This window comes from Tursiops truncatus, chromosome 19, assembly GCF_011762595.2.
Source record: "Tursiops truncatus isolate mTurTru1 chromosome 19, mTurTru1.mat.Y, whole genome shotgun sequence".
Taxonomy (NCBI): Eukaryota; Metazoa; Chordata; class Mammalia; order Artiodactyla; family Delphinidae; genus Tursiops; species Tursiops truncatus.
Window position 1 is genome coordinate 13,199,231 of NC_047052.1, and position 25,789 is coordinate 13,225,019.

At 42.5% G+C, this 25,789-nt stretch overlaps 2 protein-coding genes across 10 annotated transcripts in view; one reads left to right on the forward strand and one right to left on the reverse strand.

Annotated features, from left to right (window-relative positions):
- ST3GAL2 (ST3 beta-galactoside alpha-2,3-sialyltransferase 2) overlaps window positions 1-25,789 on the reverse strand; it is a 95,820-nt gene that overhangs the window by 2,041 nt on the left and 67,990 nt on the right. Inside the window, exons 8-11 of one of the 7 annotated variants that reach the window (XR_012327927.1) lie at window positions 14,227-17,632; window positions 13,921-14,127; window positions 13,331-13,410; window positions 1,086-10,222 (exon numbers count right to left, since the gene is read on the reverse strand). The gene's annotated coding sequence lies outside the window, so the exon portion shown is untranslated. Of the gene's footprint in view, window positions 1-1,085; window positions 10,223-13,330; window positions 13,416-13,920; window positions 17,633-20,748; window positions 20,897-21,160; window positions 23,081-25,789 lie in introns of those variants that run through there. The other 6 variants (XR_012327925.1, XR_012327926.1, XR_012327928.1 and 3 more) reach the window with 6 other exon arrangements.
- LOC101316584 (ATP-dependent RNA helicase DDX19A) lies at window positions 1,297-25,741 on the forward strand. Of its 3 annotated transcripts, XM_033844004.2 has the most exons (12): window positions 1,297-1,430; window positions 4,489-4,537; window positions 10,328-10,378; window positions 11,396-11,531; window positions 13,847-13,939; window positions 16,181-16,283; window positions 16,680-16,794; window positions 19,985-20,162; window positions 20,536-20,773; window positions 23,344-23,506; window positions 23,966-24,157; window positions 24,594-25,741. In XM_033844004.2, the coding sequence occupies exons 1-12, from the start codon at window positions 1,374-1,376 to the stop codon at window positions 24,653-24,655; spliced, it is 1,437 nt and encodes a 478-aa protein (XP_033699895.1). In that variant the 5' UTR covers window positions 1,297-1,373; the 3' UTR covers window positions 24,656-25,741. The 3 variants fall into 3 exon arrangements, with proteins under 3 accessions (XP_033699895.1, XP_033699896.1, XP_073651809.1); XM_033844005.2 differs by lacking the exons at window positions 1,297-1,430; window positions 4,489-4,537 and adding an exon at window positions 8,054-8,118; XM_073795708.1 differs by lacking the exons at window positions 1,297-1,430; window positions 4,489-4,537; window positions 10,328-10,378 and adding an exon at window positions 11,826-11,886 and having other exon boundaries at window positions 11,398-11,531.

Here is a 25,789-nt window from a genome sequence, read left to right on the forward strand (position 1 = left end):
TTTTAATGAGCTCTTTTTCTTGTGCTTACTGACAATTTATCCTTTTTTAAAAAATATTTATTTACTTATTTATTTTAGCTGCGCCAGGTTTTAGTTGTGGCACGTGGGATCTTTGTTGCAGCATGTGGGATCTTTTTTTTTTTTTTTTTTTAGTTGCGGCATGCGTGTGGGATCTAGTTCCCCGACCAGGGATCAAACCCTGGCCCCCTGCATTAGGAGCTCGGAGTCTTAGCCACTGGACCAGCAGGGAAGTCCCTCATTCATACATTTTGACATAAATGTTGCAATGATTAGAAACGTGTCCTAGAGTAACACATTTTGAACTAAAATCTTCATTAGTCTATTCAGCCATGCATTAAAAAATATTTATTGAGTGTCTACCATGTGTCATGCACTTTTCTAGGTTCTTCAATCAACTGTGATTAAGACAGATAAGATCTTTGCTCTTGTTTGAAGAGTTAATATTTTAGTGGGGAGAGACAAAAAGTAAACTGGAAGCAAACAAGTAAGATGATTTTTGACAGGGTGGGAATGCTCACTTAAGTGTTATCAATTAATAATAAAACATGGAAAAAACCTATATCCCTAACGGGCGGGGAGAAAGGGGACTTAGGTAATTTACGTGATATGAGACTGACGGACGACAATGACATTAAATCGACAAATGACTTTAAAAAATACTTAGCCGTATAAAAAGTTAAATTTAAAATTGTATGTGTACTTTGTTTAGGACTATGTAAAACACCTGTGCTACGATGCATATGTACAGAAATTAGAAGGACCCAGAAGGTAAAGAAAACGCTGGGGGCTTTTTTGTTTTTGTTTTTTGTGGTGGAATTATGGGGGTTTAGGGCGTTTGGTTTCGCTTTCTTTTTTGCTGTCTTACACGTTATCTCGTTCGTTAACAGCAGAAACTGGCATCATATAGTTTTCTCCTAGGACTTTGCTTTGCGCAAGGCTTTACAGCTCAGAGACTTAACGCATTTATTATGAGACGTGGCAGACGTAAAAATAAAATTTAGGTTACTTCAGAGTGACGTAAGGCAAAGAAGTGAGGTCTACGAGTTTCACCCCATAGAACTTACGGATTTCCAGGCACGATGAGGTGGCTCCCGGGGAAGTCCGCAGAAGAAGCGGGTATGGGCGCGACGAGAGGAAGCTGGGCACGACGAGTGGAAGCGAAGCCCGATGTTAGGCCCTGCGTGGCGCCGCGCGGACGGTGACGTCTCGCCCCGGACGGAAACTGACGTCACCTTCGCGCATCGCCGCTTCCGGTCCGAGTGAGTGTGGTTCCTGCGCCTGCAGAGTTTAGGGCTGGTGTTGCTGTTCGTGCGGTTGTGTTTTTCGCCAGTCGGCCTTCCTCCTCCGGGACCATGGCCACCGATTCGTGGGCCCTGGCAGTGGACAAGCAGGAAGCGGCTGTCAAGTCGGTCAGTGGCTTCAGCTCCAGGCGGGGCGAGCGTACTGGAGGGCCCAAGCCGACCCTGCTTGGAGTCCAGGGAGCTCCCTGGGTTGGGCAGGCCGTGGCCCACACACCCCTAAAGGTTTGCTGGGAGGAATCTCTTAGCCTTGATTTGCGGCTAAGGCAGAAGAGACCAGTATGGAGCCTTTTCCTTTGATCTGGGCCAGTTAAAGACTTTTATCCTGTGGCAAATCTGTCCCTGCTATGTATGCTGTCTTTTCTGCACTGCACCTCCTCAGTGGGCATTGTAAGAAAAGGCGCGATGCTGATTCTCTTTTTCATCTGGTTTCTGAGTGATTGTCTGCTACTCTTATTTTACCATTTTTTAGATGCGTGCTTAACATGGTTGGCGGTTTGTAGCAATTTGCAGAATAACAGATTCAGGTTTATATTTAGTGTTTCAATCTACTGCAAACGGGGGGAGGCACTACAAATTGTTTCATCTGTGTTTAAAGAGACATTTAATTTCATATACTGGTTCTTTGATTAATGAAGGTCCATTCAGTGGGAAGTTAACTATAGTGTAAACTGTGACTCCCCGTTCTTATCTCTAAGTTACCTTTGTTTGGTGGTAATGGACCATTGATTTTAAGAATATAGGGGTTTTTTGTAGTCAGAAGTCTTTCCCCCCACCCCCCCTTCAGTGCGACATGAGGAATCTTAGTTCCCCTACCAGGGATCGAACCTGTGTCCCCTGCCGTGGAAGCGTGGAGTCTTAACCACTGGACCGCGAGGGAAGTCCCATGTAGTCTGACGTCTTATGTAACCTTTTAATGCCTAAATTACATTTCTTCTCCGGTCACCCTTTATTGCCTTGGGAGGATTGTCAGTTTCTCAGCAGATTGTTGAAATGGGCTAAATCCGGGGAAGTTTAGGAAGAAGCTTTACAATCTAGTTAGGAAGCCTAGAATGTGGGAGGTGCTGTGAAAATGGTAAGAATAATGTGAGAAATGAACTTTGAATGGAGAGAGGATGTTTATGAGTAGGAAAGTCAGGGAAATTTCTCATGAAGAAGTTTATATTTGTGCTGGATATTAGAAAATAATCATTTAAGATAGAGATGAAGGTGAACGGCATTTTAGAATAGAATGCACAGAAGTGCTGGACTTGCCTAGAGAACAGGAATCAGAACTCATTTTTGCTGCAGCTTAAGGTTATCGGGTTGTAGTAGGAGCAGTACTGAAAATATCGTAGGAGTGTACTTTGGCCCTTAACAAAGAACTTGAAAATGAAAGGCTTTATTTGGCTTGTTTGGAGGTTTTTAAGAAGGATACTGACAAGATTCGATCTGAGAGCTAGCAAGATTTATTGGACTGCAGAGAACAGAATATATTAGGAGTGATGTCTAAAGGAAAGGAGATCAATGTGGAAGTTACTCTCATAGCCCAGAGATAGGGGGCCTATGTTGAATGATGAAAGTAAAGATGAGGGGATGGATTCAAGAGATAATTGTGGAGGTGTGAAGATTTACAAAAAAGAGAAGGGAGATAAAGGCAAAGATTACTGTTTTCAACCTGGATCCCACAAGGTGATATTAATATAGTGCTAATAACAGGATTAGGGGAGTGGGAAGAACAGCAGATTTGATATGTAGGGTGATGAGTTCATGTTTGGCTGTTCTGAATTTGAGGTAAGGAGGACAACTTGGTAAGTACCTGTGTTGGGAATCACCAAGAGGTGTCCAGGTTCAATGATTTCCTGGGAGAACTCACAGGACTCAGCATATGATTGTACTCACAGCTGTGAGTTATTACAATGGAAAGCAAAATTAGCAAAAGGAAAAGGCCCGTGTTGCAAAGTCCAGAGGAAACCAGGCACAAGCTTCTAAGAACCTTCTCCCAGAGGAGTCACAAGCTCCACTTAATTCCTGCTTAATTCCTCTAGCCACAGATTGTAACAACACATATGAAGTGTTGTCAGAGAAGCTTGTTGGAGACTCAGTGCTCAGGGTTTTTATTAGGGGTCTATCACATCGTCATTCTTTGCCTAGCAGGTACCAAAATTCCAGACCCCTGGAAGGAAACCAGGTGTTATCATAAACCACATGTTTTTAGAAAGATAGTTAGTGAACCCCTCAGCGGTTCTGGGAATGGTGGGAACTCTCTCCAAATCCAAGTTTCCAGGTGTCAGCCAGGGGCCAACTTTGCAAGCTGGCTTTCCTAAGGATAGCAGTTAGACCTGCTGTGTTAACTCTTTTCTATACAGTGCCCATCAAGCATTTGGAAATGCGGCACTGGAGTTGAGGAGGAATCAGGTCAGAAGTATAAAATTGACAGCCACAAATAAATCAAAAACTATTATAAAGGATATGATTCTGTACTCTAGAATTTAAATCTAGTATTTAGCATCAGATATTCCCTAAAAGACAGTTACTGAGAATTGGTTTCAAATCTTTTTTAACCTACAACCCTAATCTAGCTGTGTTCTTATGAATAACACAAATATAGACCTAAAGATACTTGGTATCTGGTTTCAACTACTCTGCTTATTGGGTGGCTGATATAAGTAAATGTTTTAAAATGTTGCTTCCTGGGAATTCCCTGGCGGTCCAGTGGTTGGGTCTCCGCACTTCAACTGCAAGGGGCACAGGTTTGATCCCTGGTTGGGGAACTAAGATCCCACATGCCGTGCAGTGCGGCCAAAAAAATAAAATAAAAATTAAAAATAAGTAAATAAACATTGCTTTCTAACAGTTGGGTAAGACCCTCCCCCCTTTTTTGTTTTACCATTTAGACTTGTGTACATGAGCTTAATAAATGTAGTTAACCATTGAACAACTTGGGGGTTATGAGCCCCCAACCCTCCCTGCAGTTGAAAATCCACAAATAACTAACATTGTCCATCCGTATATGTGGTTCCACATCTCTGGATTCAACCAACCATGGGCTGAGTAATACTGTAGCATTTATCCTTGAATAAGTGAACCCTTGAAGTTCAAACCTGTGTTTAACGGTCAATTGTGTAATTCATGGTATTTGGTTATCAGGTGTCTCTACTCTTAAATGTTTCCTTTTATTCCCATTCAGATGAGTAATTTGCAGATCAAGGAAGAGAAAGTCAAACCAGATACCAATGGTGAGTCACTAGTAACTACAAGCTACATGTGCACTTCTGCTTTGCACTCATAGGTGCGATGTGGAAAGGAGCTTTCATTTAGCACGTTTGGCAAATGTCAGCACTGGATTTGAGAACCAGTAAATTTGGTTTCATTAATGATGGAGGTAGATTAGTTTTCCACATTTTAGCTTCTGACTCCTTAAAATCAAGAATCACTATTGGATTGTAGAGTCACTGTTCACTTGATAATGTTTCCTTAAGTTTTTTTAATTTAATTTTTTGGAAGGTTAATCTGGGTTCAAAATTCAGAAAGTATAAGTAAGTGAAAGGCCTCCTTCCCATCCTGGACCACCATTTACCCAGATCCCACTCCCCACCTATATTACTTTGCTAGGGCTCCCACAACAAAGTATCACAAACTAGGTGGTTTAACAACAGAAATTTATTGTCTCAGATCTGGAGGCCAGAAATGTGAGATCAAGGTGTCAGCTGGTTTAGTTCCTCTTAAAGGCTGTGAGGAAGAATCTATTCCATGTCTCTTCCTAGCTTCTGATGGTTTGCTGGCTATCTTTGGCATTCCTTGGCTTATAGGCATTTCTGCCGTCATCACCCCAGTCCCTGCCTTCATGGTATTGTGCATGTCTACATCCAGAATTTCCCTTTTTAATAAGAACATTGGTCATACTGGATTAGGGCCCATCCTAACAACCTCATCTTAACGAATTACATCTGCAGTGAACCTATCTCAAAAGGAGATCACATTCTGAGATACTGGGGGGTTAGGACTTGATCATGTGAATTTTGGGGGGGACACAGTTCAACCCATATACCACCCTATGCCATAAGTAACCACTGTTATTGGATTTTTAATATTCTTCCAAAGTTTCTTTTTTTTTAATTGAAGTATAGTTGATTTACAATGTTGTGTTCATTTCTGCTGGACAGCAAAGTGACTCAGTTATACATACATACACATTCTTTTTTTATATATTCTTTTCCATTATGGTTTATCATAGGATATTGAATATAGTTCTCTGTGCTATACAGTAGGACCTTGTTGTTTATCCATTCTATGTATAATAGCTTACATCTGCTAACCTCAACCTCCCACTCCATCCTTCCCCCAACCCCCTCCCCCTTGGCAACCACCAGTCTGTTCTCTATGTCTGTGACTCTGTTTCTGTTTCACAGATAGGTTCATTTGTGTCATATTTTAGATTCCACATATAAGTGATCTCATATGGTATTTGTCTTTCTCTTTCTGACTTACTTCACTTAGTATGATAATCTCAGTTGCACTTCCAATGTTTCTTTATGCAAAACAAATACAGATTTTTCTCCCTCTCTCCCTCTCTCTCTCACCAAAAGATGGCAGAGTATACACAGTGTACTTACTTTTTTTCATTCAACAACATACCTTGGCAAGCTTCCCTTACCAGTAAATGGAGTTTCCTCACTCAGTTTTGTAACTGCATAGTATTACATTGTGTTGATAGACCATAATTTATTTAACCAGTCATCTTTTGATAGATACTTGGGTTGGCCACATTCTTTTGGTGTTATAAAATGTTTCATGGAATAACCATGAACTTACTTCTTTTTACATGTATGCAAATACATTTGTAGGATAAATTCCCCCAAAATGGATATCCATGGTCAAAGGCATATGCACTTGCACTTTTTATCAGTATTTTTCAAGGTACCCTCCATAAGTATTATACCGATTTATATTTCTATCAGTAAAGCATGAAAGTGTTTCCCTATAGCCCCACCACAGAAGTTTTAGTCAAAAACTTGAAATTTTGCTAATACAGGTAAAACCTGGTGGATCAGTGTAATACATTTTTCTATTTCATTAATAAGGCTGAATATTTTCATAAGTATAAAGGAATTTGTTTCCTTTTCTACTGAGCTTTTTGTCTTTTTTCTAAATATGAAGAACTTCATATTTTAAGATTGTGATAGAAGTTGCTAATACTTCAGCCAGTTTTGTCTCTTGACTTTTTTCTTGTGTATTTTTGCTCTGCAAACTTTTTTTTTTTTAATTATTTATTTGGCTGCGCCGGGTCTTAGTTTCGGCACGCAGGATCTTCGTTGCAGCACGTGGGATCTTTAGTTGCTGCATTCGGGATCTAGTTCCCTGACCAGGGATGGAACCTGGGCCCCCTGCATTGGGAGCATGGAATCTTAACCACTGGACCACCAGGGAAGTCCCTCTGCAAACATTTTTATATAGTCAAACGTATCAGTCTTTCACATTATTATTTCTGGAATTTGAGTCAGTTTTCATAGCCCAGTCTTTGATCCTTTTGGAATTTTTCCTGGTGTGGATTGTGAGGTATGGATCCAAAGTGTTTTCTCTAGTGTGTTTCACCTTTTTCATGTCAAGATGGCTACAGATTTGTTTCAGTGCCGCTTTTGTAATAGTCCATTCTTCCTCTCTAGTTTGAGATCCACCTGTATTATATACCAAATTCTGCATTTTCTCATCTATCCTGTCAAGCTTATTTTGCATATTCATGTACCAGGATCATATTCCTGATTGCTGGAGCTTTATGACATGCTTTAATGTCTGTGACTGCTGGTCCCCACTCACTGATTTTTTTTTTTTTTTTGGTTGTGCCACACAGCATGTGGGATTTTAGGTCACCGACCAGGGATCAAACCCATGCCCCCTGCAGTGGAAGCGCAGAGTCTTAACCACTGGACCGCCAGGGAAGTCCCCATTGATCTTTTTTTAGAGTGTTCCTGGCTATTCTTATTTTCCATACGTATTCTGTTATAGTCAACTTGACTAGTTCTAAGAAAACAAAGAATCTTTTAGTATTTCCCCTAGGACCATGTTACATTTATAACTTAACATCTATATGCTATTGAGTCTTTTTATAAAACCTATGATTAAGTCTTTCCATTTTTTTCACATCCCTTTTTGTGTCCTTTAGGAATGTTTTAATGACTGTAGCATATGTGATGTCCCCTCTTTCATTTCTATTACTGGCGGTATGTGTTTGTTCTTTTTTGATGAGTCTGCCTAGAGACTTATCAGTTTTTTTTATCTTTTCAAAGCCTTTTTTTATCTTTTCATAGCCTTTTCAAAGGCTTTGGCAATGTTAATTTTCCTGAATATTTGTCTTTTATTTCATCGATTTCTACTCTGTATTTTTTTCCTTCTACTTGCTTTGGGTTTACTTTCCTCTTCTTTTTTATCATATACTTCAAATAGTTTCAGTTTCCCTTTTGATTTCTTCATTGGCCCATGGATAATTTAGAAGTGTGTTGTTTGATTTCCAGATATTTGGGGGGGTTCTGGATATCTTATTAATTTCTAATTTAACTCCATTTTGATCAGAAACCATTAAATATGATTCTGCAGTTATTGGGTATAGTGTCCTCTAAATGTCAATTAGGCCACCGTTGTTGATAGTGTTAACTCAGATCTTCTATGTCTTAACTGTTTTTTGTTGTTTGCTTTTTGGTCTAGTTCTTCCAGTTGTTGAAAGAGAAGTGTTAAAATTTCCAACGACAGTTGTGGAATAGTCTTATTTCTCCCTTTAATTTTGTCAGTTTTGGCCTCCTGTGTTTTGCAGATCTGTTGCCAGGTACATTCACATTTATGTCTTCCTGATGAATGGACCTCTTATTAGAAATATCCTCCTTTATCTCTGGTGGTGATTTTGGTCTTAAAATCTGCATTACCTGAGCCACTCCAGCCTTCGTATGCTTACTGGTTGCGTGATGTATCTCTTTCCATCCACTGACTTTCAACTTATTTGTGTCTTTATATTTAAAGTGTGTCTCTTGTAGGAGTATAATCTATAAAAATTTTGAATCACTATGTTGTACACCTGAAACTAATACAATATGGTAAATTAACTATACCTCAATTTTAAAAAATTAAAAAATAAAGTGTGGGGCTTCCCTGGTGGCGCAGTGGTTGAGAGTCTGCCTGCCGATGCAGGGGACACGGGTTCGTGCCCCGGTCTGGGAAGATCCCACATGCCGTGGAGTGGATAGGCCCGTGAGCCATGGCCGCTGAGCCTGCATGTCCGGAGCCTGTGCTCCGCAACAGGAGAGGCCACAACAGTGAGAGGCCCGCGTACCGCAAAAAAATAAATAAATAAATAAAAATAAAGTGTGCCTCTTGTAGACAGCTGACAGTTGGATCTTGCTTTTTTAGCCATTCTAATAATCTCTGTCTTTTAACTGGAGTATTTTATCTGTTTGCATTTAATGTAATTATTGATGTGGATGGGTTTAGGTTAGCAATTTTACTGTTTGTTTGTCGCTTTATATTTTGTTTCTCTGGCTCTTTTCCTGCTTTCTTTTGGGTTAATTGAATATCTTAGAGTTCCATTTTAATTTATTTATGAGCTTTTTAGCTTTACCTCTTTGCATTAGTTTATGAGTGTTTTAAAGTTTTCTTCATATAAGTCTCACATATTTTTTGTTAATTTTATTTTGAGGTGCAATATTTTATCTTTTTAGTTGCTATTATAAAGAGGGTTTTTTCAATAATATCTCTATTTATAAAAGCTACTGATTTCTATTTATTTATTTTGTACCTAGCTCTTTTATCTTTTACTGAGATATCTTATTTTGTAGTCATTTTTAAGTTGATACTCTTTTTTTTTTTTTTTTTTTTTTGCGGTACGTGGGCCTCTCACTGTTGTGGCCTCTCCCATTGCGGAGCACAGGATCCGGATGCGCAGGCTCAGTGGCCATGGCTCACGGGCCCAGCCGCTCCGCGGCATGTGGAATCTTCCCGGACCGGGGCACGAACCCGTGTCTCCTGCATCGGCAGGCGGACTCTTAACCACTGCGCCACCAGGGAAGCCCAAGTTGATATTCTTAGTCCTGCAAGTTTACAATCTTTTTTTTTTTTCTTTTTTGTGGTACGCGGGCCTCTCACTGTTGTGGCCTCTCCCGTTGCGGAGCACAGGCTCCGGACGCGCAGGCTTAGCGGCCACGGCTCACAGGCCCAGCCGCTCCGCGGCATGTGGGATCTTCCCAGACTGGGGCACGAACCTGTGTCCCCTGCATCGGCAGGCGGACTCTCAACCACTGCGCCACCAGGGAAGCCCCTACAATCTTTTGTAATCTAAAAAAAGTGATCGTTTTACCTCTTCCTTTTAATTTTTAATACCTTTATTTTCTTTCTCATGTCTAATTGTGTCTGCTAACATAATGCTATATTTTAAATATAGTTATAATAATGCTATATTTTAAATAAGTAAGTCAGAGGTGACATATCTGATCACTCTGAAGTCAGCCAGCATTTCTAGAAATTTGAACATTTCTTATGCACTAAACTTCCTAGGAATAAAAATCCATTAAACGTATAGAAACGCCAACTATTTAAATTTTGATCACTTAAATAAGGTTTGATATTTATATTGTCCCACCTTTTGAGTGGATTTTTTTAAAATAAATTTATTTATTTATATATTTTTTGGCTGTGTTGGGTCTTGCTTGCTGTGCACGGCCTTTCTCTAGTTGCGGCGAGTGGGGGCTACTCTTCGTTGCATTGTGCGTGCTTCTCATTGTGGTGGCTCATCTTGTTGTGCAGCACAGGCTCTAGGCGCACGGGCTTCAATAGTTGTGGCTCGTAGGCTGTAGAGCACAGGCTCAGTAGTTGTGGCGCACCGCTTTAATTGCTTCGCCACATGTGCGATCTTTCTGGACCAGGGCTTGAACCCGTGTCCCCTGCATTGGCAGGCAGATTTTTAACCACTGCACCACCAGGGAGGTCCCCTTTTGAGTGGATTTGATACTTGCCTTTCTGATTATGATAACTCTTTTCTTGTGTAGGTGTTATCAAAACTAATGCCACTCCAGAGAAAACAGATGAAGAAGAGAAAGGTAACTAATCTTTGAAACCCTGTAGCAAGAGACATAGTATCACCTAGGACGTGCCTCTCTGGAGCCAGAGGCATTCTGAGTTATAAGATCAAGGAGATGAGGGGAATCAGCCAAGGAAATTGAAAACAGTGAGATAGAAGGAGAACCAAAAGAGAGTGGTATCCCGGAAACCAAAAGAAGGAAGTGTTTCAAAAGTAGGGAGTCATATATAGGTAATAAGTTGGTTAAGAGAACTAAAAATTGTTCAGTTGATTTAGAGTGTAGAGTCATTGGTGAGCTTGACAAGGGCTGTTGAGGTCAGATGGGGAGGTTAGTTTAAAAAAACCTCTTCAGTGAAGAGAAAGTGAAGACATGAGTATAGACAGCCCTGTCAGGGAATGTTCCATAAAAGGGAGCAGAGAACTGGGACCGTAACTGGATGGGGATGTGGGATAAAGGAGGAAGCACATTTATGATGAGAGGTGTTACAACATGTGTACATGCTGGTGGGAATGATCCATTAGAGGGAGAAACTGATCATGCAAGAGAGAAGGTCACTGCTGGGAGAAATATCCTTGTCTGAAAGACGGAATGGGACCCATTGTATAAGTAGAGGGGCTAGCCTCAGGAGGATGGCGGTCCATCCACAGTTACAGCAGGGAAGGTGGAAAGGACGCTCACAAATGCAAGTGGGTGTGTGGGTTGTCACGGCAGCACTTGGAGGTGCTTCTGATTACGTTCACTTCTCAGGGAAGTGAGTAGCAGGGTCATTAGATGAGTGAGAATGTGGAGAGGTTAGAAGTTGAAGAGAGAAGAAGAGTGAATAAGTGGCGTATAGAAACAAAAAGTCTTGCTGGGCAGCTCAGACCACTTGGGTGTAGCAGTCAGGAGTTTAAAGTGAGACCTTTTGGTGTGATTATGTTTTTCTCCCACCTTGCTGGGCCATTCAGGTGTGGGTGCAGACATGGGGAGAGAGGTTTCACAAGGGTGGGGTTTGCCCAGTGAGTATGAGGAAGATCTACTGGTTGTTTCCTACAGAGGACAGAGCCGCCCAGTCCTTACTCAACAAGCTGATCAGAAGCAACCTTGTCGATAACACCAACCAAGTGGAAGTCCTGCAGCGAGATCCAAACTCCCCTCTCTACTCAGTGAAGTCCTTCGAGGAGCTTCGGCTGTGAGTATCCGTTCCTTTGAACAACTGTTCCTTGCTAGCCCTCCTTTATAAGACTTAGCATATCAGAGATCTTGTGGGAATTTTACTTTCTACTTTTATTTTTTAAAAATCTTAATATATTTACTTTCTTTGACTAATTAATAATTCACATGATTCAAAAGTTTAAAAGTATGAAAAAGTGATGGTCTCCCTCCACCCTTGTCTCTTGGCTACCCAGTTCTTCTCCTTAGGGATTTTTAAATGCCACAAATTTATTCATCATAGCTGAAAGTCTTTTTTCTTTTATGCTCTTAGAACTTTCAATAAAATATTGGCTGACAGGTGATTTCTGGATGTCAGGAACATTTCTTATTAGGTAAGCCCTTTTGTTAGACTATAGGGTTTACAGTGTTAAGAACAGTTATCTGCTTTTTTAAAATCTGTCCAAGAAGGCTGTGCAGGATTCCCAGTAACTGCAGTGGAAATCAGCCTTCATTGTTGCAGAATTTTTTAAAAAATCCAAAACCCAGAATTAAGCCTTACGTATGCACATTTATGCACTGTGGTGAGAATGACTTCTAACATGTCCTTGTTTTAAAGGCAGAGAATTATGTAATGTTATGCCAAGTTTTTCGTTTCCTTCAGTAAGTTAGTAAAGAGGTATTTAGGGTTGTTGGTTTATGTACATGACACTGTGCTGGGTGTTATGAGTAACACAAGACATAGCTGCCCTTCTTAATGCCTGCCAGGACTCAAATCATAGACAGAAAATAGCTAGTGAATAAGAAAGTGGTGGAATGAATGGATTCTTTGCCTTTGTTCAGCAAAATTTATCATATGCCCACTGTAGGCAAATAGGGGCCACATTTCTGCCAACTATTGCCACCACTTGACAGTAAGAGACACTTAAAATAAGAGAGCTAACTAGAACCAAATCAAGTTGTTAATGCAGCAATAGCTAAGAGCAAGGTTTTTAAAGTGTGGCCTTTTTTTTTGAATATTTTCAGGACATAATACTTTTCTATTTGTATTTTCTCTGTCAAAGGCTTTTTTCAGCAAATCTGTCATCTCTGCTTCCATTCATAAATTCTGTCCGAGCAGCTATGTGTGCTCTGACAGCTTGCTTTTCCAAGTATCAGTGGTCTTTTTAAGTTCCTTTCATTTAAAGGACTGGAGTTCTCAGGTCAACCAGTGATGAACTGTCCTCTTTGAAAAGGCAAGTTCTTTCTGATTTAATTGTTAGTAGCCAAAGGAAACAAAGAATAAAACCTAGGTCACCTAATATACTTGGTCTATGTTTTACTGAAAAGATTTGCAAAATAAAAGAAAAATAATTAGCCACTGAAAGTTCTTGGATCACTTGAGTCCTCTTTCAGTAGTGACTTTGTTTCCTTGGCAACCAAATCAGAATCTGCTAAGCTTCACAACCTTTTCTTCCAAATGGATGTTACTGTTCAAAGTTCTTTGTGTCTGAGAACCACCATATGCCAGAAGAATTGCCTTTTAGAGAGCCTGTTAAACTCTAAGGAAGGCTTAGAGAACACTCTTGACTTGGTTTGACTTTACTTTAAAAACAGTGTGGTGGGATTTTTGTTAAACACCCTGTCAATTTAGAGGTAGCAGAGAGCTTATTATAAATGTACTACAAAAGCAGCTTTATTTGATATTTGTTGTGTGGCTACTTATGTAAGAAGTTGGTGCTTTTCTAGTTTTGATTTTGACTAGACATAATAAGTAAATCTAATCGCTCATAAAGTTCAGTATGATAACTGAACTCCCTTTACCTATTTACTAGAAACTGGCTGAATCAATTTTCTTACCTCTCAATTGTCCCGAGTTCTTGCACAGCTGGCTTTGGAAGGCCCATGGAACACAAAATGACTGTGGTTCAGTGGAGCATCTGCACTGAGAAATGAAAACTGAAATGTCATTCCCTAAAGGGACTTCTGTATCTTAGCAGCATAGTAAGCAGTGTTTATTTTTAGATATGTCTTTTATAATTTATTTTATACTATGAATTAATAAGTACCATTCTTCCAGTATCCTGGGAATGTTTGTCATCCAAGGCCAACCAAATTTGTGGGTCTCCTGAAAGATGAATTTCTCCAAGAAAGGAAACTAGCCTGGATTTTATAAATTGCATAGTAGTTTCAGATTAAGATTTAGTAGGGAAAGATTTTGGTTTTGTTTTGTTTTAGTGAGTATTCTTTAAGTCATAGGAAAATATGTCTGACAGGAGGTACCATTCTTTGCTAGATATAGGGAAAAATAAAATTCTAGGCTTTTAAAACAATTTCAACAACTAGGAATCCATCTTTCTCTCCCTGGCCTCCTAGGAAACCACAGCTTCTGCAGGGAGTCTATGCCATGGGGTTCAATCGACCATCCAAGATACAAGAGAATGCGTTACCCATGATGCTTGCTGAGCCGTAAGTATATGGACCCTGGCACACCTCTTCAGAACTGGGTTAAACGTCTTCCACCAAGAGCTGTAGTGTTCCTGAGCACAAGATGGGCCATTGAGAGCAACGTGCTTCTTCAGGGGAACAGCTTAGACAGGTGCAGAGAGAGTCAGATGCAATTCAATACAGTTTCTGCCTTTTCCACTTAATAAAAACTGATAGAAAAAGTTAGTGCTGTTATTCTATGCAGTTTTAAAAACTGTTTTGTTGTTGTCGTTGCTATTGTTTTTTAATAATTTAAAAATTTTTGAGACCTGCAAAAAATATCAGGAGCAATACCAGGAACATCTCCGTAACCCCATCCTGCCAAGAAATAAAGCTGCCATTAATGTAGTCGGCAGTTGTAGCCCCCATGTAACTCCCTCCATTCACAGCCCCCTCCCCTCCCCTCCCCTCCCCTCCCCTCCCCTCCCCTCCCCTCCCCTCCCCTCCCCCTCCCCCTCCCCCTCCCAAGTGAACATTGCTGATGTGGGTCATTATTCTCTCGTTTCTTTTTTTTTTTTTTTGCGGTACACGGGCCTCTCACTGTCGTGGCCTCTCCAGTTGCGGAGCACAGGCTCGGGACGCGCAGGCTCAGCGGCAATGGCTCACGGGCCTAACTGCTCTGTGGCATGTGGGATCTTCCCAGACCGGGGCATGAACCCGCGTCCCCTGCATAGGCGGGCGGACTCTCAACCACTGTGCCACCAGGGAAGCCTTCTCTCATGTTTTTTTATCCTTTTACTACGTAGTTTACTTTCATTGTTTGGTTTTTTTTGGCCACGCTGCGTGGCTTGTGGGATCTTAGTTCCCTGACCAGGTATTGAACCCGGGCCCCGGCCCTCGGTAGTGAAAGCGCCGAGTCCTAACCACTGGACTGCCAGGGAATTCCAAGTTTGCATATTTTTAAACCTTACATAAATGGTATCATACTTAGGTAGCAACTTTTTTCATTCAACTGTATTGTTTGTTTGTTTGTTTATATTTTGGCTGCACTACACAGCATGTGGGGTTTTAGTTCCCCGACCAGGGATCAAACCTGTGCCCCCTGCAGTGGAAGCTCAGAGTCTTAACTACTGGACCACCAGAGAAGTCCCTCTTTTTTAATGATAAAAATGCCACCTAGGACTTCCCTGGTGGCTTAGTGGTTAAGAATCCACCTGCCAATGCAGGGGACACGGGTTCGAGCCCTGGTCTGGGAAGATCCCACATGCCGTGGAGCAACTAAGCCCGTGCGCCACAACTACTGAGCCTGCGCTCTAGAACCATGAGCCACAACTACTGAGTCCACGTGCCACGACTACTGAAGCCCACACGCCTAGATCCCGTGCTGCGCAACAAGAGACGCCACCGCAATGAGAAGCCCACACACCACAACAAAGAGTAGCCCCTGCTCACCGCAACTAGAGAAAGCCCACACACAGCAACAAAGACCCAACGCAACCAAAAATAAATAAATTAAAAAAAAAATGCCACCTATTCCCATGACATTGGGTTACCTGAAGTGAAATGTGAAAGTTCCCTCTAAAGCATCTGACTTGTTCTCTTAAATTTTCCATAAAGATGAGAAAAGGGAGCACATAGTAGGAGCTGAGTCCTGAAGACACATTATGGCTCAGGGATTTGTCTGGGCACAGATGTTACTCTGCAGTCTTAATTTCCATAGGCCCCTTGGGGTATAAAACTAGGGCACTCTAGCTGTGCTAGAGCCTAGAATGAGGATTTCTTAGTGTGAGCCCATCTAAAATAATCATTTCACTTATATAAAAAGTTTATCATTGTACTCAGTGCAGAAAACCTGGATAATAGAAGCATGAAGGGGGAAAATCCCTATTCCTACCACCCAGAAAGAACGTTTGGACACTTGATTGTTTTTTGTTTTGTTTTTAATAAATTTGTTTATTTATTTTTGGCTGTATTGGGTCTTCGTTGCTGTGCACAGGCTTTCTCTAGTTGCAGCAAGCGGGGGCTACTCTTTGTTGTGGTGCACAGGCTTCTCATTGCCGTGGCTTCTCTTGTTGTGGAGCATGGGCTCTAGAACGCAGGCTCAGTAGTTGTGGCACACTGGCTTAATTGCTCCGCGGCATGTGGGATCTTCCCAGACCAGGGCTCGAACCTGTGTCCCCTGCATTGGCAGGCGGATTCTTAACCACTACGCCACCAGGGAAGTCCCGACACTTGATTGTTATTAACCCATATTATTTTCATCTCTGTTCTTCCTTCATCCAGCCCACAGAACCTGATTGCCCAGTCTCAGTCTGGTACTGGTAAAACAGCTGCCTTCGTCCTGGCCATGCTCAGCCGAGTGGAACCAGCAGAGAGATACCCCCAGGTGAGGGGGTGGAATCCTGGGGGCCCTGGCTTGCTTGTCCTGGGAATGGCTGCGCCATCTGGGGGGGGTTTGTCTAACGAGGGTGCCCCTGGTACAGTCTGAATGCGTCTGATGCCTCAGACTGTTGCTCAGGCAAAGCCCAGTGGTGCACCAGGCCCTTACCTGGGTAGCATTGCTTTGGAAGCAGCAGCCTTAAACAGTGGCTTCTGAAGGCATCTGCCAAGCCAGGGCTCCCTATTGAAGGCTTCTGTCTACAGCTGAAATGTGGGCCTGGCTGACGAGGATGTGGTTTCCTGCACTGTTCAAGTGGTAATGACATCGGTGTACTTGTTGCTTTAGAGCCTGTTGTCTGTTACTACAAGGCTCTCCTAAACTGACCTATGATCTGCCCGTTAGTGTCTGTGCCTCTCCCCAACATATGAGCTGGCGCTTCAGACAGGAAAAGTGATTGAGCAGATGGGCAGATTTCATCCAGAACTAAAGCTTGCTTATGCTGTTCGAGGCAATAAATGTGAGTATAAAGGGGCAAGACCTAGGCCGTGAGTTGGGGCGGGTGGTTGGGTATATGAATTTTGAAGATGAGGTGATGAGATTCAACTTTCTAGTTCAGTCTGACCTTGGAGCCCAGTGTTGCCTTTAGCAAATCTACTTAAATACTTGCTGATTTGTTAAAAATTCTCTCCACTCCTAAAATAAGATTTTTAGTTGTTAAAAAAAAAATCCCTGCATGAGTCATGGGGTTCTTCCAGTGTGGAGTATTTCACTTAGGAGCCAGGGTTTGAATTCAGCACCCAGAGTTCCGGAAGCTGCTTACGAGGGAGGGATGAGCACTGAAGATGGTAGGTTGGGTCAGTTCCCTTTCTTTAAAAGTAAAGCACAGCTTTAGTAAGAGTAATCTAAGAGCACATACAGTTCACTTGCTCTTACCAAATCAGAAATCCTTCCACCAATTCTTTTTTCATGTGTTCTGTAGAATGTAGAAAATATGGGTTAAGATGGGAGGAGGGGCAGGTAGAAAATGGGTAATGGAGAAGTTATCAGAATATAAAAAACTACAAATCAATTAGAAAAAAGTAAGCATTCCAATAGGAGAATGGACAAGAGAGGCCCAGTTGAACAGACGCTTCACAAAAGAAGGAATTCAGATGGCTAGTAAACGTGAAAAGATGATAAGCTTCATTAGTCATCAGGGAAACATCAAGTGAAACCACTGTATGCCTCTCAGATGGTAGAAATTAGGAAGTCTGGCAAACCAAGTGTTGACCAAGATGGAGAAGAACTGGAAGGCTCACGTGCTCCAGTGGGGAGTATACATTGGCACACCGACTTCCAGAAGCAGTTGGCATTACCTAGAAAAATGGAAGAGAGATATCCCTTCAACTCAGCAGTTTATAATCGCCTAGAGCAGCGGTTCTTAAACTTTTTGCTCTCTTACACTCTTAAACATTATTGAGGACCCCAAGTACTTACTTTGGAAGAATATGAAGAAAATCTAGCCTTTCTTATAATTTTAGATATTGTTTTTTTGGATGCCACGCCAAAACTTATTAACAAATGGTAATTAAAAGTTAGTTGCCATGGGATATCTGAAATCATATTAATGAATTCTTCGTACTGTTACATTAAAATTCCTTGGTCTCCCTTGCACTTTGAATGCATCTTTTGCCCAACTGTGGTTTTCTAACATCATATCTTGGTCATTTGGAAAATACTGTCTTATTGAGTTATGCTGATCTTCCAAATGTTGACATATTTCATAATACAAAATTTTAAATAGCATTTAAAATGCATTAATATCACCACCAACCAACTCAGAGGAGTTTATACATGGAGAAACTCTCAAACCTACAGCAGCACATAGAAGTGTTCCAAAATTCTAATTTTCCCTTAAGCTGAAACATTATCATGACAACAAATAACAGTCAGTTGTTTTCATTTAAATGATAGGGTCTCTGTTCATTTTCAAGAAAGTGTATGTCAAATTCCCTACTTGATTTTCTTTCTTCTTTTTTTTTTGGGGGGGCGCACTGTGCAGCTTGTGGGACTTTAGTTCCCCGACCAGGGGTCGAATTTGGGCCCTCGGCAGTGAGAGCGCGGAGTCCTAACCAGTGGACCGCCAGGGAATTCCCCGTTTGATTTTCTGTAGTTTGTCTGTCGTTCAACAAACAAAAACGCCTAGTACAGTTAGCACACAAATAATCACAAAAGGGCTTTTCCTGGAGGAAACCATCATGTTTCAGCATGCAGAAAGAGTACTTTAACCAGAAATTATTAGTATTTTTGTGTGTTTGATGTCTTACACCGATAGGTGCAGCTAAGTGTAGTGTACCAGAATCTTGAGACAACATGGATCTTCTCTAGATTGTTTTACAGGGGACTTCACTGTGTGAAGGATTAGTATATTAACTATTTAAGGTATCATTTTTTTTAAAGTTCAGTTTAGACTGATGGGCAGTGGACAGTGAGAACCACAAGGTATTGAAGAGTTCATTTAAAACTTTTCCAGTGAAGTTAATGAATTCCTGACCGAAGTCCCTTTCTCCTCGAACTTTAAATTTTGTTTTGAAAATAGGTGACATTCACATGTTTCAAAATTGAAAAGGATATATGGTAGAAACTTTTCTTTTCCCATACCCTTCAACCACCTGGTTCTGCCTGCCTAAAGGCACCCAGTACTAACCCGTTCCTCACATGTCCTACCAGAGATAGTCTGTGTGGCTACAGGCAAGTGATAATGTGATAACGTGTAGGGACTTCCCTGACAGTCCAGTGGTTAAGACTCAGCGCTTCCCTTGCAGGGGGCACGGGTTCAATCCCTGGTCGGGGAACTAAGATCCTGCATCCCTCATGGCACAGCAGTAGAGATAGACGAAATAGATAGATAGAACACTCACACACGCATGTACGTATATTACATGTATTCTTTTTTGCCCCTATTGGTATACAAATTGCTCTGCAACCTCTTTTTCACATTTAATAATGTATTTTGGAGACTGTTCCACATCAGTTCCTAAACAGTTTTATACTTTTGTTGGTGTCATCCATTCGGTGCGTCATATTTTGCTTAGTTATGTTTTAATGAATGCATATCCTTGCATATATGTTATTTCACACATATTCATGTACATACAGGATTGATTCGTAATAGTGGAAGCACTGGTCAAAGGCTACATGCATTAGTAATTTTGATAGATGGTTATATCAGTTTCAACTCCCACCAGCTATAGTTTGAGAGTAATGTGTTTTTTTCAATCAAAGAGAATTTGTACTTAGGAAAACTGTCTACACAATTAGAATATCTAACAAAGCAAAAAATCACTGGGCCAGGATGCTAGGACTAAAAACTACCAATTTATAAGGAAATCAATGAACCATGAGTGAAGGGATGGTATAAAAAGAATAAGTGTTATGCTAAAGAGAAAGAATTGGGTGATGGGGAATTACAGGAGAAAGTAGAAAAAGGGAAACTAACACTCATGGAGGGTTGACTGTGTAGGATTTAATCCTGACCACAGTGCAGTGAGATGGGTGTCATTATGCCCATTTTATAGTAGAAGAACACAAAACTTTTGGGTAACACCCCTGTGGTTTGAAATCTGGAATTAACTTGTTCTAGCTCTGGAAGGATGGGCAAGGAGGCTTTCATTTTGAAAGCGGGTTTAGCCATGAAAGTACCCACAGAACACATCTTGTCTCCACAGTGGAAAGAGGTCAGAAGATCAGTGAGCACATTGTCATTGGCACCCCTGGGACCGTTCTGGACTGGTGCTCCAAGCTCAAGTTCATTGACCCCAAGAAGATCAAGGTGTTTGTTCTGGATGAGGCTGACGTGATGATAGCTACTCAGGGCCACCAAGATCAGAGCATCCGCATCCAGAGGTAGGAACTCCTGAGCCAGGAGGAGCTTCTCGGCCTCCTGATCTGCAGCATCATCTCCTTTTACTTCACCCTCCTCGTCTTCTTGCCCCTGCCAGTTCTTTACTCTGCAGCTTTCAGAGGCATTTGTTTGGTGGGCCATTTCCATGTCGCACTGACCATACCCCCAGCCTGGGTTGAGGAAGGAGACTTAGGGACTCTACCACCACCCATGCCTGCCCCACGTCTCCTCCTCCCTCCTCCCTGCAGTGCTCCTCCCTGCTTTGCCACCTTCCTGGGGACGCAGGTCATCCAAGCCTGGGGAGGCTGTGCTTCTGTTCCTTGCAGTGAAACACTGGGTCGGGGTCATGTCGAACACCTGGGCCTTCCCTTGCAGGATGCTTCCCAGGAACTGCCAGATGCTGCTTTTCTCTGCCACCTTCGAAGACTCTGTCTGGAAATTTGCCCAGAAAGTGGTCCCAGACCCAAACATCATCAAACTGAAGCGCGAGGAGGAGACACTGGACACCATCAAGCAGTATTACGTCCTGTGCAATAGCAGAGATGAGAAGTTCCAGGCCTTGTGTAATATCTACGGGGCCATCACCATTGCTCAAGCCATGATCTTCTGCCATGTGAGTAGCAGCGGCAGCAGGAGGAGGCCTGGGGGGGAGGAGCTCCACTGGAGGGTGTGGCCCTGCGCCCTCCCTCTCAGCCAGCTCCACTTCGTGCTGGGGGACCAGGTTCCTTCCCTGTGGCTGGAAAGGAAGTGGTTTGTGAAGATGTAAGAAACAATTTCTTCTTAGTATCCTGAGGCATATATATAGTCTAAGCATGGAGTCTCCTGAACTTTATATCATTTGTAGGTGATACATTAGAAAACCCAAGTAAATCAACTGATATTTGGAGGAAAAATAAGAAACTAAACAGGACGGTTGGTTAGAAAATTACTAGAAAATAAGTAGTTTTCCAGTGTCAAACACAAACACTTAGAAAATGGAAGGATAGACCCCAGAAAATGGAAGGATAGACCCCATTTATTTTTTATTTATTTATATATATATTTTTTTGCGGTACACGGGCCTCTCACTGTTGTGGCTTCTCCCATTGCGGAGCACAGGCTCCGGACGCGCAGGCTCAGCGGCCATGGCTCACGGGCCCAGCTGCTCCACGGCATGTGGGATCTTCCTGGACCGGGGGACAAACCTGTGTCCCCTGCATCGTCAGGCGGACTCTCAACCACTGCGCCACCAGGGAAGCCCAGACCCCATTTATAATAGCCAAAATAATTTTTCAGGAATAGTTAAGATTGCTGAAGAAAACATCAAAATTCTGTTAAGTGATGTAAGAATAAAAGAACTCTTACTCTATTATTGGAATACTTGCAGATTAAAAAAAATTTTTTTTACAGTGGCATTGTTTTCCCAAACTCAAATTGAAACTTTCAAATCTACAGAAAAGATGAAAAAAAATACAAAATGAGCACTTTCATGCCCTTCACCTATTGTCAACATTTGCTTTATCCATAAGCTTTTGTGTGGGGGATATCTGTACTTTTTCCTAAATCTTTTTTTTTTTTTTTTTTTTTTTTTTGGGCTGCGTTCGGTCTTCGTTGCTGCGCGCTGGCTTTCTCTAGTTGTGGCAAGTGGGAGTACTCTTCATTTTGGTGCGCGGGCTTCTTATTGCAGTGGCTTCTCTTGTTGCAGAGCACAGGCTCTCGGTGCATGGGCTCAGTAGTTGGGGCACGTGGGCTCAGTAGTTGTGGCACATGGGCTCTAGAGCGCAGGCTCAGTAGTTGTGGCACACGGGCTTAGTTGCTCTGCAGCATGTGGGATCTTCGTGGACCAGGGCTCGAACCCATGTCCCCTGCACTGGCAGGCAGATTCTTTTTTTTTATTTAATAAAATACTTTCAGTCATTTTGCTTTGGGATATATATCTAATGCCATATATGGTAGAAAACTGCAGTATAGATCCTTTTGATTCACTGTTTTATTCCAGACATAATGTAACTCAGTATATTTAGAAAGTATGTGTATATATAAATACTTATTATAAAAAAAACCCTTTTGTAAGCATGTTATTCCTCTACTGAAATGTAACTTCATAGAAGCCATGCCACCTTATATTATTAAATTATCAGGTGATTTGCACCATATAGCACTAATGATTTTCCATCAAAGAAATTACGCATTTCTCATTTTGTGAAAGTATCAATTAATAAAGCACCTGACAGTTTTAAACAGTAAGAATTAGAAATTCAATATAAACAAATCTTGCCTAATGTAATTATTTTAAATTTGTTGTGTCCCTTTTTAGGGTAAGGGTTTTTGCTCATTTTATTATTTTTTCAACATCTTTATTGGAGTATAATTGCTTTACAATGGTGTGTTAGTTTCTGGCAGGTGGATTCTTAACCACTGCGCCACCAGGGAAGTCCCTTGCTGAATCATTTTAAAGTCAGTTGTAGATATCAGGACATTTTCCACCTAAATGCTTCCTAAGGATGAGACGTGCTCCTGCACGAGCACAGGACCATTGTCACACCTTTCACAGTGATGCAGCGAGTGTCCTCTCTGTAGTCCATCATATGCCACTTTCCCCATGTGAACCAAAATGGCCTTTATTGCTTTTGGCTGCTGCTGTTAAACCTAAGAGCCAATCAGAGAATGTCTGTTGCATTTAGTCTCTCTTGAGACTCCCTTAATCTATAACAGTTTCTCCACCTTTCATGACACGGACATCTTGAAGAGTCCAGGCTAGGGACTTCCCTGGCAGTCCAGTGGTTGAGACTTCGCCTTCCAGTGTAGGGGGTGCCAGTTCGATCCCTGGTCAGGGAGCTGGGATCCGACATGCCTTGGGTCCAAGGGGCCAGGGCATGGAACAGAAGCAATGTTGTAACGGGTTCAATCGAGACTTTGGAAATGGTCCACATCAAAAAATCTTAAAAATAAAAAAATAAAAAAAAAGAGTTCAGACTAGTAAGTAGTCTTTAGAATGTCTCTGATTTCCCCCCTCCTTGTGATTATATTAAGGTTAAATATTTTTCTAAGATTAGCACCCAGGTGACATGGTTACTTCTTTATAGCACATCACGTTAACAATTTTAAGACACATAATGCTTAACTGCTAAGTTTTAGTAGTCTTCCAGATCAAAAATATTCTTTTAAGGTACTTATATTTCTGAAATGTTTTCTTCCTTCCAGACCCGCAAAACAGCTAGTTGGCTGGCAGCAGAGCTCTCAAAAGAAGGCCACCAGGTGGCTCTGCTGAGTGGTGAAATGGTGGTGGAGCAGAGGGCTGCAGTGATTGAGCGCTTCCGAGAGGGCAAAGAGAAGGTTCTGGTCACCACCAACGTGTGTGCCCGCGGTGAGCAGAGATTGTGTCCTGGTCTGCAGGCTCGGGGTAGCGGGAGAGATCCTCGTCTGCGGGACACTCCGGTGGTTTGCGGGAGATCCTGTTTTCTAGAAGAGCCTGTTTGTATTCCCTCAGCAGAGGAGAACTTTCACAGAAGCCAGGAGTGCTGACTTGGTGGCTTAGAACGGCACCTGCTCTTCTTGGGGCCCCCAGTGAGGCTTTAGCTGCTTCTCCAGATACTGGTATCCAGCAGAGGCTCTCTGGAGCCTGATGGCTGATTTCATAATTTGGTCAGCACCTGCCACAGTTCTGTTTTCTCCCTCTGGGTTCTGCTACCTGCCCCTTTGTCTGAATCCCAGAGCTGGCCCATCCCAGACTGTTCCTTCCACCTGAGGTGTGTGTAGGCCTGACTGTGGACAACAGTGATTTCTGTCTCCCATCCTTACTCCTGTCCAACTCTCCTTCATGCAGGTATCGATGTGGAACAGGTGTCTGTCGTCATCAACTTTGACCTTCCCGTGGACAAGGATGGGAACCCGGACAACGAGACCTACCTGCACCGGATCGGGCGCACCGGCCGCTTTGGCAAGAGGGGCCTGGCCGTGAACATGGTGGACAGCAAGCACAGCATGAACATCCTGAACAGAATCCAGGAGCATTTCAGTGAGTCCCTGGGAGTGTCCCCTGCTGGGCCCTTACCTTACAGGGGCAAGTCCAGGGCGAGAGGGGAGGGTGAAGGGTAGGTTTTCCTGTGGCCCCGAGAGAGGCCTTTGTCTCTGTCCCATTCCCCTCCTTCCCTACAATGTGGAAGTTCTCAAAGAGCACACCTGGAGAGCTCAGGGCTCAGGGACTTGAATGACAGTCCCCCCCCGGCCAGGCTGAGGGGCCTGGGGCTCTGGCTGTTGCTGTCCGTGTCCCTTGCTCAGTCACTGGAAGCCTTTGGGGTTCAGTGAAGGATCTCTGTGGCCAGAGGCACAGCACGTTCCTAGGCAGCAGAGACCTGTGTTTCCTCCCTCCCTGCTGTGCTGTCCCTTCCCTGAGTGTGTGTCTCTGTAACCCCATGTTGGTCTCTCTTTGAATTCTCTTTTCTTTCCCCCAGATAAGAAAATAGAAAGACTGGACACAGATGACTTGGACGAGATTGAGAAAATAGCCAACTGAGAAGCTCCTGCAGTCACTGGTGCCACCCTTGGTGCTCCCCCTGCACGGGACACTAGTGCTTTCACGGCACAGGCCTCAACAGTCAACACAAAGATGAAGGCACGAGTAGAGAGAAACTACCTACCTCATTTTAAATTACGTTTGGACTTGACAAAAATTGCGCAAATGATGGGGGAAGGTAGAAGAAAAAATTTGCATTTTGGAAAATTTAGTCCTTTTCCTCCCATCCCTTTTCAAAGCCACGGTTTCCTCCGTCTTTATAATAACGTGCTCACTATTGGTAATCGCTGGCCCCAGGATCCCCTGCCTGTTTTCTGGCTAGGGGTGTTGAGACCAGCCTCTAGCCGCTGAAGAAATGATAGAGGTATAGGCAGAGGACAGGAAAGTCCTGGGCAACTCAGCCGTGTGAGCTCCTGTGCGTGGGTGGAGCGTGCGGGCGGCATCAGAGAGGCCTGAGAGCAGCACCCCCATCCCTGACTGGGACTTGTCACGAATGTCTCTTGCCCTTGGCCACCTTCCTTCTCCTCAAATCCAGAGATGTCCCAGCTGATCCCTTTTACCTCTGTTCTCTGTGCAGAGTATATGCTTCTCTCTCCCTGTGTGAGCATCTTGGCTACTTTGTAAACCTCAGATTTGGGGAGAACCACGGAAGTCAGTGAATCTTCAGAGGGAATGCTCTGGCAAGAGTGGATGATCTAGGGCTGCCTTCTCCTCCCGCAGTTGTTCTGTCTGCTCAGGTACCTGGTGTCAGAGCAGCCAGGGGACACCGGGTGGTTTTCTGACACACGCCTGGCCAAGTGAGTTGATTCTCACCCATGGATGTCACACTGTGCCTGGAGTCGAGCAGCAGAGTTTGGAAAGGAAGTTATGACCAAGTGAAAACTCTGATTATGCTGTTCATCCGTAACACAGATGAACTTTAATTCATACATTGTCTGTATGAATAAGGATGGATAAATTAGAGCTATACCCATCATTCATTATGTTAAGCAATTTAAAAATAATTATGAAATGCTTTACTAATCATGATTTGTTTTTACTTGTATTTTTCTGCTTATTAGACTAATATATGCTCATTAAAAAATGTGTGTGTGTGTATATATATATATAAAGTATAAGTGCTCATCCCCACCT

What these genes read in the sequence shown, in the direction of transcription:
- LOC101316584 (XM_033844004.2), top strand. Translation starts at nt 1,374, where the DNA reads ATGGCCACCGATTCGTGGGCCCTGGCAGTGGACAAGCAGGAAGCGGCT. An exon ending in TCCTTCGAGGAGCTTCGGCT is followed by an intron (nt 11,532 to 13,846) that starts GTGAGTATCCGT and finishes CTGGCCTCCTAG; the next exon opens with GAAACCACAGCTTCTGCAGG. An exon ending in CACCAACGTGTGTGCCCGCG is followed by an intron (nt 23,507 to 23,965) that starts GTGAGCAGAGAT and finishes TCCTTCATGCAG; the next exon opens with GTATCGATGTGGAACAGGTG.